At 33.8% G+C, this 15,411-nt stretch overlaps 1 protein-coding gene across 2 annotated transcripts in view; it reads left to right on the top strand.

Annotated features, from left to right (window-relative positions):
* Positions 1-15,411, top strand: part of ZMYM4 (zinc finger MYM-type containing 4) — a 143,183-nt gene that overhangs the window by 118,769 nt on the left and 9,003 nt on the right. Inside the window, exons 25-30 of one of the 2 annotated variants that reach the window (XR_003043808.1) lie at positions 5,889-6,000; positions 7,452-7,700; positions 9,352-9,481; positions 10,394-10,532; positions 14,148-14,256; positions 15,213-15,348. Coding sequence is in view for 1 of the 2 variants with exons in the window: in XM_006924252.3 (XP_006924314.2) it covers positions 5,889-6,000; positions 7,452-7,700; positions 9,352-9,481; positions 10,394-10,601 (699 nt within the window). In the remaining variant the exon portion in view is untranslated. Of the gene's footprint in view, positions 1-5,888; positions 6,001-7,451; positions 7,701-9,351; positions 9,482-10,393; positions 13,048-14,147; positions 14,257-15,212; positions 15,349-15,411 lie in introns of those variants that run through there. The other variant, XM_006924252.3, reaches the window with a different exon arrangement.

Genomic DNA, 15,411 nt, shown 5'->3' with positions numbered 1-15,411 from the left:
GAATTTAGATAATTGAATCCTCCCCTTTTCAGTCATTGTTATCTCAGTTTATCCCTATGTATGCTGAACATTTATTACTATCTTGCTATAGCGATTCTCTTCTTAATGTTGAAGCTTATAATGCCCTATTCTTAGTAAGGGTTGCACTCCTCTGCTTCTATTTGCTTGATAGTCATCTTACTCCTAATTATGTTTTTGTGTTTTCTTTTTGGTCATTTGTTTTAGGTGAGCTGACCCCTTTCAGTATTTCCTGTAGCGAAGGCTTCGTAGTGGAGAATTCCCTCAAGTTTTGTATGTCTGGAAAGGTCTTTATTTCTCCTTCATATCTAAAGGAGAGCTTAGCTGGATACATTATTCTAGGCTGGTAATTCCTTTCACTTAATATTTTGAATATTTGATTCCACTCCTTTCTAGCTGGTAAGGTCTGTGCTCAGAAGTCTGAGGATAATCTAATTAATGGGTTTTCCTTTATAAGTTACCATCTTTTCCTTCGTGGCTGCCCTGAGAATTGCGTCTTTGTCGTTGATTTTTGATTATTTGAATACATCATGTCTCGGTGAAGGCCTTTTGGGGTTGAGATAATTGGGTTTTCTGTTGACTTCTTGAATTCCAGTCTCCAGCTCATTCCTTAGATTTGGGAAATTCTTGTCAGCTATTTGTGTGAAAATGCTTTCTAGTCCCTGCTCCATTTCCTCGCCTTCAATAATACCTATTATTCTTATGTTTCCTCTCCTGATGGTATCAGCTGTTTCTTATATTTCTCTTTATTTTTCATTCTTCAGTTTCTCTCTTCTTCCTTCTGATTTATTTCTAGATTTCTGTCTTTGATATCACTGATCCTTTCCTCCATTTGGTCTACTCTGTTTCCCAAGCTTACTATTTGACTTTTCAACTCTTGCAGTGTCTTTTTTTTTTTTTTTAATCTCCAGAAAATCTATTCTGTTTTTGAGGGTTTCAGTCTCCTCGCTCTCCTCATCCAGGTGTTTTTTCAGTTCTTGAAATTGTTGATATGACTTGTTTCGGAGCTCACTGAGTTTGTTCAGAAGTACCATCCTGAATTCTGTCATGTAAGTCACATATTTCTATGTAAGCTTATTTTCTGGAGATTTTTCTCTCTTTTCTTGAGATGCCTTGTCACCTTGGTTGTTCATGGTGTTTAATGGACTATTTCTCTGCCTGGGCATTAATGGAAAATGTATTCTGTTTTTCCATAAAAAAGATTTATTATATGAAGGTTTTTCTGTAGTCTGTTGCAAAAAAGGCACTTTTCTTTTGGTTACTAGTAGGTGGTGTTTAAGTCTCTTGGATCCCTGCTTTATATAAAGCCTTAATAATCCCTTTTTATTTTCTTGAAGATATTTAATCACTCTCGCTACCCTCAGTCTCTCTCCTTGTCAGTGTTAGTGACAATTTCGGTAGCATTTGCTCAGATTCCCCTGGGGTTCTGCAGTATTCGTTCTCTGAAGATATGGGGGAGGGGCCTTCTGGGTTAGGGGTTGGGGGTTGCGGCTTAGCCTCAGTTTTGCAACCGCAGCTGGTAAAAATCAACCACAGCTGGTAAAAATCAACTGTTGTTTCTGCTGTCCTGCTTCTCTGTTTTCTGCCCTGGTTACTGGGCCCTGCCACCAGCCATGTGGAGCTCGCAGCACTCCTATGCAGGGCTGTTCAGGGAACTTGCCATACCTTTTCCCCTCCCCCTCCTCCTACAGAGAGCTCTGGCTCCTGCAAGAGGCAGCTTCTTTATTTCTCCCAGTCCATCGCCCGACACCCAGGATTCTAAACTGTGGTAGCTCTTATGCACAGATCCCATGCTCAGACGTCTTAGTGTACACCATGGGTGTTATTTGTTGAGTCTTAGATGTTCAGCTTGTTTCAAGGGGAGAGATCTGGGGACGTCTCTCACTCCACCATGTTTCATGGATCTCTAGTATATTTTTGTCTTTCAGTTTTTGTTTGTATTTTGCCATTCAAGAAGTTTTCCTTTTTACATAGTCCAGTATGCATGTATTTCTCTGTATAATTCTGGGTTTTCCATGTTGCTTAGGATAGTTTTCCTCCTTGAATATTTAAATGTAAATTCTTATAAATTACTGTCTAAAATATTTGGAGTTTTTTTTAGACTGATGTTTTATTACCTCACAAAATGAATTTCATTTTTGTGTAAGATGAAAGTATTTCTGATGAATGATATTCTGATAGGTAGCTGGTTATGCAAGCAGCATTAATTTTTCCCACAGAATTGAAATGATACCTTGTTATTTAATTATATTTTGATTCAATTTCTAGACTTTAAAAGATATTTTAAAAGTTAAGATATGAAAGTACTTTTATAGGTTCTTCAACAAATTTTATTGAGCACCTACTATGTGCTGTGCATGCTTTTTGCATAGGTAAAAATTGTGAAGATTCTAGACACTTTATACTCTTGGAGTTTATAATATTTTGGATCTAAAGAACATTTTTTAATTTTATCAATGCATATTTCAAAAAACGTGTTTGGGGCAGTTATTAATATTCTAATAATTTGAATATAATTAGAACATATGTGGTTATTGCCATGGTTTCAAATAAAAACATTTAAGTACTTTATACTTGAAATACACTTCTGCTGTATATTAAATAGACTCTTAATTTGTGAGACAAATCATAAATAGGGAAGTTTTTTTCTGGTATATTGATCCTGTTATTTGTTTATCAATAAATGATTGTATAACAGTACTATTAAAAAGAGGCCATAAGTTAACATGTCAGATGATTTTTATAGAAAGTAAATATTATGAACCTTTAATTTAACAAGAAATAAACTTTTCTTTGATTGTAAGGAATTTTAAAAGATTATGTTTGTACCTCGAATGTGCTTCTTTTTTGTTTTTTCTGATTGTAAAAATAATTACATTAATTGTAAATAATTTTGAAAATACAGAACAATGTAAAGAAACTAAATTCAACTATATTAACACCTGGACCACTACCGTTAACATTAGCTGGGAAGGCAGTAATTGGCAAAAGAAACAAATTGGCAAGTTAACACAAGTTAACAGAAGAAAATCAACAGATTGCTGATAGACAAAATACCAGGCTATGTATTAATATAAGCCCATTTCATGTATTAACTCCATTGTTAGTGTGGCCCTGTGAAATGTAAAACTGTTACCATCACCATTTTCTGCTGAGGAACTTGAGGCACAGTGAGTTAAATAACTTCCATAAGATCTCAAAGGAAGTAAATGGACCCAAACTATGAACCCAGGTAGTTCAGCTTCATGGTCTATGGTTATGATCAGTATGTTGGACTGCCTCTCTAATATAAAAAGATGCTCGAGACTCAGCTGTAATGACTAATAACATTGAGCATCTTTTCATGTGCTTGTTGGTCATTTGTATATCTTCTTTGAAGAAATATCTAAGTCCTTTGCCCATTTTTTAATTGGGTGGTTTGTCCTTTTTGATGTTGAGTTATAAGATTTCTTTATATATTTTGGATATTAAACTCTTATCACATATGCAGCTGGCAAATATTTCCTCCCATCCTCTGGGTTTTCTTTTCACTCTCTTAATAATGTACTTTGATACATAAACATTTTTAATTTTGACAAAGGTCAGTTTATTTTTTCTGTTGTTGCTTGTGCTTTTGGTGTTATATCTAAGAATCCATTGCCAAATTCAAGTTCACGAAGTTTTACCCCTGTGTTTTAAGAGTTTTATGGTTTTAGCTCTTATGTTTAGGTCATTGATCCATTCTTAATTCACTTTTATATCATTTGTGTTAGGGATAACTGGATATGTGGATATCCAGTTCTCCCAGCGTCATTTGTTAAAGAGTCTATTCATTCTATATTGAATGGTCTTGACATCCTTGTCAAAAATTATTTTCCTAAATACGTATGTGTTTATTTGAACTTTTAATTCTAATGTATGGCTCTTCTTTTGGCAATGCAAATACTGTTTTGTTTGATGTAGCTTTGATATTTTGAAATTGGGAAGTTTGATTCCTCAAGATCCTTTTTGGTATTCTAGATTCCTTGCAATTCTATACGAATTTTAGGATTGGCTTTTCCATTTCTCAAAAAAAAAAAAAAAAGCCATTGGGATTTTGATGAGATTGAATTAAATCTGTAGATTGCTTTGGGGAATAGTACCATTTTTACAAAATTCTCTTCAGATTCATGAATATGAGCTGTTTTTCTTAGACCTTTAAGTTCTTTCATCAGTTTTTTGTAGTTTTAATTGTGTAACTCAAGTACGCCTTGGTTAAATTTATTCTTAAAGATTTTTTTCCTTCTAATACTATTGTAAATGGAATTGTTTTCTTATTTCCCTTTTGGATTGTTTATTGCATCTGATTTTCCTGTTGCTTATATCATGCAACTTTACTGAATTCATTTATTAGCTTTAATAAGTAGGTGGGATTTTTTTGGATTCTGTGTATAGGATTATGTTATCTGCAAATACAGATAGTTTTATTTCTTACTTTCCTATATGAATGCTTATTTCTTTTTCATGGCTGATTATTTTGATTAGAACTTACAGTATAATGTTTAAGTGGCAGGAGCAGGCATTTTTGTCTTGTTCCTGATCTATAAGGGGAAGTGATTAAAAAAACAAAAACCATGTATTTTATATGTACTCATATATTTGAGTAAATGTATAAAATTCAACCATATGTATTTAAAAGGAATTTTATTTTAAATATTGAAATACTCCTGAATGACAATAGTATTTGTCTTTGCGTAGCATTTGAGTATGGTTTTCTTCAACTTTTTCTGTATTTTAAACTGTTTCCGCAATGAGTATATATTTTTAAGTTCGGCAAATAACTTTATGAAAAGAAGAAAAAGAATTTTCAACAACAAAACTGTAACATGGCAGTGCAATTATAAATTGCCTTTGAAGAGGCCTATAAGAATGCACACTGAAATGTTTAATTTTTATTAGCCAGAATGAATTTAAATGGAAATAAAAATTTTCTCCAAGTCATGCATTAATAGACAGGCAGGAATCCAATATAGTCATAGATAAATAAACATAAAACACCAAATCTTAAAAATACCAAAAGATTTTTAGCATGTAATGTACACTACCTTGTGTTGCTCTATTAAATGCTCATTATATATTCCTGGTTTTATCTGACCTGATCTGCACTTTCAAAATGTGTGTGTGTGTGTGTGTGTGTTTTTTAACAACATTTCACCTAAGCTGTTGCTTGTTTCCCATCCTGTGATATGGTTCTCAATGGTTATAATTAGCATAATTTTACATCTTACAATGAGACTTGAACTTTTGAAGGCTCTGTTGTGGGGCAGAGAGTTGAGAGCTGTGATTAGAAGGCTCCAAGTAAATAGTTTTTGAATTTGAGCATCCTCAGGTCACCTGACACTGGCTAACTGTATTATTTCAGGAAGTGATCTTGTAACTAGGCTAAAAAACAAAACCTTCTGAAAGCACATTTACAGATACATACTGTGAATTAGAAAAATGATTTGGGAAATACAAATTAGGACCAGTTTTTAGTTATATCAGTTTCGTGATGTGAGTAAAGGTACTTATATTGTTATAATTTTTCTGTATCCATGATTTGAAAAGGAAATAGAAAACTTTACCTTGTAAACTCATGATCGTGATGATGTCAGTACATGTGAAAGAGATCTTTAGCTTGAATCCTGGTATTTTAACATGTATCCTTAAAATGGTTCACAAAATTGTAAGGGCAGAAATTAAGGGTAACCAATATTTCTTAAAATAATCTTTTTTTAATTTTTAATTTTTTAGAAATTAAATTTATTACGGTGACATTGATTAATAACATTAGATGAGTTTTACTTAAAATAATCTTTTTAAATTTGTATTTTCTTTGTATCAACTCAAGTTTCCATTTTTTTCTCTTGTAGTACCTGTTTGAAAATGGTAGAATAGATAACATTTTTACAGAGCCCTATTCCAGATTTATGATTGAACTTACCAAACTCTTGAAAATTTGGGAACCTACAATACTTCCTAATGGTAGGATGATTATTTTTAATTTTTATCGTTTTCATGATATGCGTTCTTAAATTGCTTAAGAGGTATGATTATCTTTATAAATTGTTTATTTTCTTTTTGTCCTGATTTGTAACATATTTAGGCTGAGGAGAAAGTATTTGGTTTATTATTGTTTTAGTATAATTGTAACTTCCAGACAGTGTATGTATAGATATTAACTGTTGAAAATAAACTACTGGAGGTTACATTTACTTTTTTAGGAGCTATTTTTGATCTGGTAGTGTTGATAAAGTTGCACCCTATACCATAACTGCTACATGTTCTACTTCTAGACTGTTAGCAATGGTTTATAAAAAGTACTGAAAGCTTGTTGTTAAGAGTTAAGTCTTCATCCTCAAATTGTCTTTTGGCTATGCATCATTGGACAAGTCCCTAAATCACTCTTTGTCTCAGACTCTTTGGCTGTGAATGGAGAGGTTGAATGTGATGCTCTGGAATTTGTTCCCCTTTCTGTTGGGCTACAGAGCACCTTTTGAAGCATTCAAAGCAGCCTCGTGGCTTGATGCTTTTAGCATTCAAAGAAGAGGCTAGGGACATAGATTTGGAAGTAATAAATTCATGTCAGTGGATAGTCTCTCTTAAGAATAGAATGCAGAATCAGCAACAAAGAGGATTGGGAGAGAACATGAGGAAAGACCAGCATTTAAGGGGTGTCTAGAGGAAGGTGCATTTAAAGGTACACTTTTAATTCTTCTGCAAGATCTCTGTTTTTCAAGAAAAACCTCAGATAAGTTATCTCAATGTAAATTTAAAATAATAGGAGGTGGGAGGGAGGGAGAGCGCTGTCTGCTTTCTAATGATCTTAGCTAAATTAAACAACTGGTTAACTTAAGTAAGCATAATGATCACAAACAGGAGTCTGCAAACTGTGGCCTGTGGGCTAGATCTGGTCTGCTACCTGTTTCTGTATCTACTCCATGAACTAAAAATAGTTTTTACATTTTAAATGGTTTAGAAAAAAAATCTAAAGAAGAATAGTATTTTGTGGCATGCAGAAATTACATGAAATTCACATAGGTGTTTATAAATAAATTTTGTTTGCATGTTATAGCCTCACCTATTTATGTATTGTCTACAGCTCCTTCTACAACAACAAAGTTGTTCAGAGCCTATATGTCCCACAATGCTTAAAATATTTACCATCTGGCTCTTTACAGAAAAAGTTTGCCAACCTCTGGTCTAAAATAACAATAGGTTAAAACTGTTTCACAGGAATGCTCAGTGTCTGTTTCAGTGAAATCATTTGCCCTTTCTTTGTGGTGCCTTTTCTGTTTTTCTGTGTAAGGAAGAGGGAGAAGGAGAGGAACAATCAGTCTTCTCCTTCATAGATTCCTGTCTGAGAATTTGAGAAATTAGTCTTATTTAGTAGGAGCTTAGTACTGTTTTTCTTTTCCCCACCCCCTTCTCTCTAGGTTATATGTTCTCTCGCATTGAAGAAGAGCATTTGTGGGAGTGCAAACAGCTGGGCGCTTACTCACCAATTGTCCTCCTGAACACCCTCCTTTTCTTCAATACCAAATACTTTCAACTAAAGAATGTTACTGAGCACTTGAAGCTTTCCTTTGCCCATGTGATGAGACGGACCAGGATTTTGAAGTACAGTACCAAGATGACATACCTGAGGTTCTTCCCACCTTTACAAAAGCCAGAGTCAGAACCAGGTGTGATGGAGTTTGTGAGATTTCTATTGAAGTCTTATTAGTATTCAAATAGAAACTAATTGCAGAGGGTTAATCATAAATTCTAGACATGAAATAGTGTAGCTTTGGTTTAACATGTAAATGCTTTTCTTTATTGTCAGGGCTAGGTTCAAGGCTTTTCTCAAAAATGAGAGGAATCACTTGCTTCGTTATACTTTTATTGGCTTTTAAATTAGAAATTCTGATTTCATTGCCTAGGGTAGAGCCCAAATAAGTTTTATTTTAAAATTTCCCAGGGAATTTAAATATATAGCCAAGGTTGAGAATCACTGATATAAAGGCAACAGAGGAGTCAACTGTTAGTTAAATGGAATCTGCAGAATTTTCAGTCTACTTATTTTAAATATATTTTTTTTGACCACAGCACTTTTTAGTTAATATCAATTGTCAAATTCCACAGGAACTTAGAAGATGATCTAGAGTATACTGCTTTTGTACACAACAAAATATCAGTGGTGACAATTTTATTAGAAGGTTTATGGTGCATTCCAAAAACAACCTATTAAATAATAAACTAGTTTGTTTTTAATGTTTAAAAAAATCAATATTGTTAAAATGGAAGTAGAAAAATTCTCAAAATCATGTTATTCCTTGAGAGAAGAGTGAAATATATATTTTGAAATAATTGTGTTCATCTTTGTGTTAACTTTTTCCTCAATTGTTCCTTTACTTTACAAAATATTAAGATTTTTTTTTACCTTGTGCCTTTTCTGTTTCCTTTGATTCATTCACATATATCCCATTTTGTGCTCTTAATCGATATTAATTGAGGGGAGGGAGAGGCAATCACATAACATTTTCCTATTTTCTGATTAGATGCTTGATAAGATTGGTAATAGTTCAGCTTCTTTCCTGAATGATTAGCAAAAATCTATCTAGATAGACCCTAAATAGAAAACTGGTATGAATTTTAAGTAATAACTAATTCAGGAAGCAAGGGAAAGTTCTGTGCCAGTTGTTAAGAACATCTTTAAAAAAAGAAGAAGGAAAGATTTTTCCTCACTTTCTCAGATCCACTTATTATTCTCTGGGATATTGAATGGAGAAAGTGTAAAAGAAACAGCCCACTTTCCATGTCTTCACTCTTGGCCTCTGCAAAAATGTGTTGGTGAAAAAGAGTTTGCTCTAATCAAATCAAATGCTCACTTTACTGAGAATTTATTTTCCCAACAAAGATTCCATTTCTCATACTATGGCGAATAAAAGCCCAGTCAGTGGGTGCTGGTGCCCCATAGTAGAAATATTTTCAGATAAAGAGATAATGACTTCTATCTGGATGTTGACCATAGCAGAAAAATACATGAAACTCTTAAGAATTGTATGCCTAATAAAATCTCTTAAAGTCAAGCTCAGAATTGAAACACACTTTCCAGCACCGTGCTTTTTGCCATGCTGCCCCCACTTTGGTGAGCAGGGGAACATAACTTCTATAGGACAGGGACTTTGTTTTGTTCAGTGCTGTTAACCCAGCACTTGAAATAATATCCAATACCTCCATAGATGCTCAGTAAATATTTATTGAGTCAGTAAATGAAAGGAAGAGGTAGAGACTGACAATTCTGACTGGAAACAAAGCAGAAATAATCTTTTGATAATTATTTCCTGCCTCAAGATAAACTAACTGTCGGCAAGAGAAAACGAAATGAAGATGATGAGGTTCCAGTGGGTGTGGAGATGGCAGAGAATACTGACAACCCATTAAGATGCCCAGTCCGACTTTATGAATTTTACTTGTCAAAATGGTAAGTGATCTTCCTCTGAACTAGGTATAGCGCACTTCAAAAAGTGGTTAACATAATTTGTATTTCACATGCTTGAATATCAGAAATCTAGCTTGCCTGTGACCAAAGTCAAAGTTTAAAGAGAAAGAATTACCTAATTTTATTATTTTCCCATTCTCGTACCTTCCTGGTTTTTGAACCAAGAAACAAATTGCTTTATGTTGATAAACTTTTTTCTGAAAATCTCTTAAAAAGCAAGAATAAGAATCCCTGCCATTGTTTGATCTTTACAACTGTTGCTCAACCTTTATGTGATATCTAAACTGCTATGATTTTATTATTTATATAGAAAAGATATTTAGAGGAGTGGTTGTACTGCTAAACCTATAAATAGACTATTTTTAAAGAATTGGAAGTTTTTGAGTGGTCTTTTTCTAACAGAAATTTTATGACTTTAGAGTTGTAAGATCCACACTAAAGCACTTTTTTCTCAAAGAAACATAATAACTGAGTTTGCCCTTTTATAACGTATGTATATTAAGTGTTCCTAGGGTTCATTCCAGGATAGTGGGTGCTGAGCATATATGGTTCTTAGCCATATTGTCACATTAAGTTGAATTTTTGTTGCTCCTAATAATGTTTTTAGTACTAAAGTTTGTGAAAGATTTATACTTGGTCTTCTATTAACATTATACTCGCTTTCAAGCCAGTTTGATTTCTTGAGTGTGGGAGAAAAGATAAGGAGTTCCAGGTTGCTCCTGGGAGGGAAAATACCTATAAACTTGGTTGTCTTTGTGGGTATGTTGCTTATCTTTGGTATTAGTCACAGTAGAGAAAAGTTGAGAGCCATTACATTAAAGAGTAATTATGTATTTCCTGTAACTATCTAATCTCCAGTTTTTTTTTTCTTTTTTCTTTTTTCCCTGTGGATAGTTCTGAGAGTGTGAAACAGAGGAATGATGTATTTTACCTTCAACCCGAGCGTTCCTGTGTTCCGAATAGCCCTATGTGGTACTCCACATTCCCGATAGACCCTGGGACCCTGGACACCATGTTAACACGTATTCTCATGGTGAGGGAGGTACACGAAGAACTTGCCAAAGCCAAATCTGAAGACTCTGATGTTGAATTATCAGATTAACGCAGAAGTGGGGTTCCTATTTTCATACACATTGGTATGCACCAAACTGTGAATGCATCCAGCTTTGGAAAACGATGTATAAGTCCAAGTCCTCTTGACTTGATTATAAGATAATGGAAAACAGACGACTCGTGAACCACAGTGTGGATGTACAAATGAAAATTGAAGGAAAGAATATGAACTGAGAAATGTTGTTCTTTGGCAGTGATATAGTTCTTAGACATCTTCAGAATGACTAACCAGTTTCTCTGAGTGGTGCATAATCTTATTTTGTTTGGGAATAACAAATTGTGGAATATTTTTAAGGAAAATTGTTGTATAAAACTCTACCATAGTAACCTTAGACCTTAGAGAGGTAGCTTTGGAGTGAAACGTTGGCTGCAATAGGCTACTTGGGAAGCCCTATGTAAAAGTCAGAAGAGAAATCAGTATAGAGCTAAGAGTGACATCAGATGAGGACCTGGGACCCAGACTTGAAGACCCAATAAAAATACCACACTTTTTTTAAAAGGTAGAGAGTAAAGTGGTCTTGATTTTGATTTCACTGCCAAGCCAATTCTGTGAAGGGTAGAAGCCCTCTGGTGCTTTTGCCATGGGCCCCTCACATCAGGGAAAAAGGCCTTCATTGCTGTTCACACAGTAATGTGTCCCTTTTACTTTCTGAGTCTAGCCTTCTCAGCTGTGGGTCTGGATGTGGGCAAATTAAGGTGTAAAGGGGCTGAAACTCTACAAACCGATTATACACAGAAAATCCATGGAGCGAGCCCATTAGACCCCAAGTGTCTTGAAATGTTTCTAGAAAATCCACTAAAATGCCCACTTCTCTGGGTGTCAGCCTTTATTGCTGCTGTCTCATAGCATGAGCTGTGGTACACAGAAATGGGAGTTCTCCTTTGTTTTCATTTTATCCCCAAATGGCAGCTTTTCTCCCATTGTTTTATCTTCCTGTTTCCTAAATAATTTCTTTTATTTTGTCTTTTGCACCAGTTTCTGGAGGCCCTTGTCATTTCAAAGGGGATAATCTCCTTACTCTGGCAAACCTGTGGATATTTCCACAAAGACACAGTATTACTTAGCTATCAGAATTATGGTAGAAAAGATCCTAGTATGTTCCTATATAAAGCATTTGGAAGATGATCTTGTTGTCCTAAGAAACTTGAAAATAGGGAGTCTGGGGTTAGGATACAAAGATTTTGACTGTCTTGCATATCCACAAGCAGGTCTTCTTATAGCATTATTCCAAACTCTAGCTGTTTTAGTGGTTCTATGAGGATTGCAAGTTATAGGTGTGTTTGACATATCAATCCATCTTCCTCATCTCCATTCTCAGTTTCTTCCCCACAAAATTTTGAATCAAAGCTTTTATGATGTTGGCTAATCACAGAACTTCTTTAGCAGAGGTTAATTTGACCCTGTAATAAAATTAGAGAAGTCCAAAAAGCCTCTTAGAAATTTTAACCTTCAAAGAATTTTCAATATTTCCCATTTTTTAGATGGGAGTGGCAGGGTTTTTTTGTTTTTATTTTTGTTTTTGTTTTTTTATGAATAAGTGAAAGTTATTTAACTACAATAAAAATTTAAAAATAGGCCTTTTGAACATTGTGTACTTGATGGTTCTGTCCCTCTGCCTGTAACAAATTTCGTTTTTGTTACCGAGAACTGTGTGAAAGAAAGAAGTAAATCTGCCCCGATTCTGTATGATTAATTCCATCTGTGTTTGTCATTTCTGATTGGAAAACTTCTTACTTCCAGACCTTGTTTGATATGGCGGAAAAACAATTGGATTGTCTCATAAGTCTGCCAATAAATGGTCCAGAAACTTCAGGTGTAATAGTCCCCACTATATGAACTTTATGGTTTGTATAAACACTAACATTTCCCCCTCTGTAGTTGTATGAAAAACAAATATTCTTGACACAGTAGATAAATTGTTATAAAACATCAGAAAAAAAAAAAATCTGTATCTTTTAACTGAGAACATCCAATAACCCAGTAAATGATCGTCTTGAGATTTAAATTGCATGTTAGTCCACAAAGTTGTCCCGACTAAATTCGTAAAAGGAAATATTGATTAATTATTGGTCATTCCTTATAAGCGTAGCTGTTGATACATGTGTCCAATTATTTGCTTTTAAATTTTTTATTAAAATTAAGTAAAATTACATCTTTTTTCCCCAGGGGAGAAAAAAACTAGAGAAACATCTAAATTATCCTTTCTGTTTTTTGTTTTTTAACCAGTTTTGGGTTTTCCCCTTGCAGAAACCACAGAAATATTCCCTTAGAATAAAATAGTATATTTGTATTTGATGGGTGAGTTATTCTTTTTCTTTATGTCTTGAAAGAATTTAAAATTTTTTTTTCTGTTTGATCCTATTGGTATGACCCAACAGATGGTATATAACAAAGAAAAAGAGCAGTTTTCAGAAAATAAATTGTTTGGTATTTACTCCAGTAAACATATTGTTTTCATTACAGTCTATTCAGTTGTTTCTTCCATCAAAAGACTTGTTCCCATTTTTAGTTAATTTATTAAGTATATTCAAAGCCCTAAAAGCTAGAAATATCCAGGTATATTGTATGTATTTTGTTTTCACGCAAACTTCGATATTAACAAAGCTTGCGTCCATTCAACTTGAATGATTTTGAACTTGTGAGATTAAAGAATATATACATTTTTGAGTATATATACTTATTTAATTTGGCAACGTGAGACTAAATGGCATTTTCCTTAGATTCTAGAGCTATCTTTATATTGTACAAATGTACCTTCAAATTCCATATAAACTGTTATTATCTACCTGCTCTGCAGCATTCTTAATTTCCAAAAAGTCTAATGTAAAATGAATTTTTATAAATGAATCCAAGGTTTTTATTAAATTCAGAATTTTCCATGCAAATAAAAAGGTTCCCTATGGTACTGAGTTGAAACTTTAGGAAAGAATTAAGCAATAATAGCCCTGATTCCTCTCGTCTATCATCATCATGTTATGAACATCATTGAAAAAATAATAAGAGGCATTGTTGTTACAGAGTGGGAAGATCCAAGGTCTTGGAGCCTAGTCTTTTCACTTACTGGTTGTATAGCTTTAGGTAAAGTACTTACCTAAAGTGCCTGAGTTTTTTTCATAAAGTGGAATAATAACTTTTATAAGTTGTGCTTGGCACCTGGTCAGCTTTCAGATATCAAGTAAAGGTATATGTACCCCTATGTTCATTGCAGCATTATTCACAATAGCCAAGGAAACAATATCAAAACAACCTAAGTGTCTTTTGATGGATGATTGGATAAAGAAGATATAGTATATATATACAGTGGAATACTACTCAGCCATATTTTTAAAAAAAAGTAGAATGTGTTACCTTTTAAACAGGTTGAAGAAAATTGTCCATTGCTACTCAGTGGAAAGCAAGGTGTGGATTATACAGTTAAGTAGAAATTGTGAAATGACAGCAGAAATAAGTTAAAATGAATGTAAACATCTTAAATTTAATCAAAGAAAGACTCTCACCCTTCTTTTCCATCTTCACTTGCCCTTCCCTGCATAGAGACATTAGTGTTTGAGGAAGTAAATGCATGGAGGAATTGGTGTGCCAGGAGCCCATGGAAGCCCGCTGGTGAGAGGTGCCACAGTGAAGCAGCCCAGCAGCAGAGCAAGTGAGGCAGTGGGTAACTGGAACGGTTAGGAGACTGACTACATTGTGCAAATAAGTTAAATGATTGAGAGTCATGGAAGCCAGATTTCTCACCGTTTGAGAAGTGATTAATAAATGTGGAAAGGGAGAAGGCTAGAAAGAACCCCGAGGTGAATGGAAATCAGAATTGGTATGAACTCACAGATTTAGGTAGATATATAGTTTATATGAATATGTGTATATGTTTATGAATTGATTCTATCCAATGACAAGGCATAGGAACAATTTTACCTTAGCAATGAGCATACCAAGTGCTAAAGCATTAGGGTTTATTGGCTTAATCCAAGATGGGGGCAGAGAAAGTACAAAATAATCCTGGAACATCTTGTTTTGAGTAAGTAAATGTTTTAAAAAAAAAAATGGAACACGTTGGAAGGACACAGGAGCCAGCTAGAAGAGGCTTCTATTGGTCAAATCTAGGACAATATGTATCAAAATAAATGAGAGTATCAGATTATGATTTAATAGGAATTCATGAGTCTATACTGATATCTAGATAGATAAAATTTAAAAGACTCAATACGAATTCTTTTTTAAAAATCTAACAGGCAAAAATAATGGAAAAACATTATCAGATAAATATTAACCAAAAGAAAGCTGGGGAAGCAGGCTTTATAGTATCTGTTAAAACAATTCAATGCAAAAAAGAAAAAAGGATTGTATGTTGATAAGACAACAATAAAAAACTGTAAATATTGATATTACTGTACCTCAAAAACAGCTTGAAAACAGAGTTTTGGGCAAGAAAAGGGAAGATGGATAACTCTTGGGTTAAAAAAGGAAATGAGAAAACACCTACCTGCAATGGACTAACGATAAAATCATTGTGTCTGAATCTGGGAACACAGCTAAAGCAGAACTGAGAGGGGAAAATTATAGATTTGAAATCATCTTTTATTTTCATGAAATCATTTTCAGGAAACAAGATTAAGAATGAAGCAATCATTCAATAATTTAAGGAGTGAACAACGGGGAAAAAAGAAAAGGAAAATAGTAATAAAACCAGAAATAAATGGAAAAGAAGACTGTCATATATGGCCTTTATTATATTGAGGTACTTCCCTTATATACCCATTTTATTGAGTGTTTTTATCATAAATGGATGTTGTATCTTTTC

The sequence above is a fragment of the Pteropus alecto genome, unplaced genomic scaffold, assembly GCF_000325575.1.
Source record: "Pteropus alecto unplaced genomic scaffold, ASM32557v1 scaffold39, whole genome shotgun sequence".
In the NCBI taxonomy this organism is placed as follows: domain Eukaryota; kingdom Metazoa; phylum Chordata; class Mammalia; order Chiroptera; family Pteropodidae; genus Pteropus; species Pteropus alecto.
This window is presented reverse-complemented; position numbering and strand designations above follow the sequence as displayed.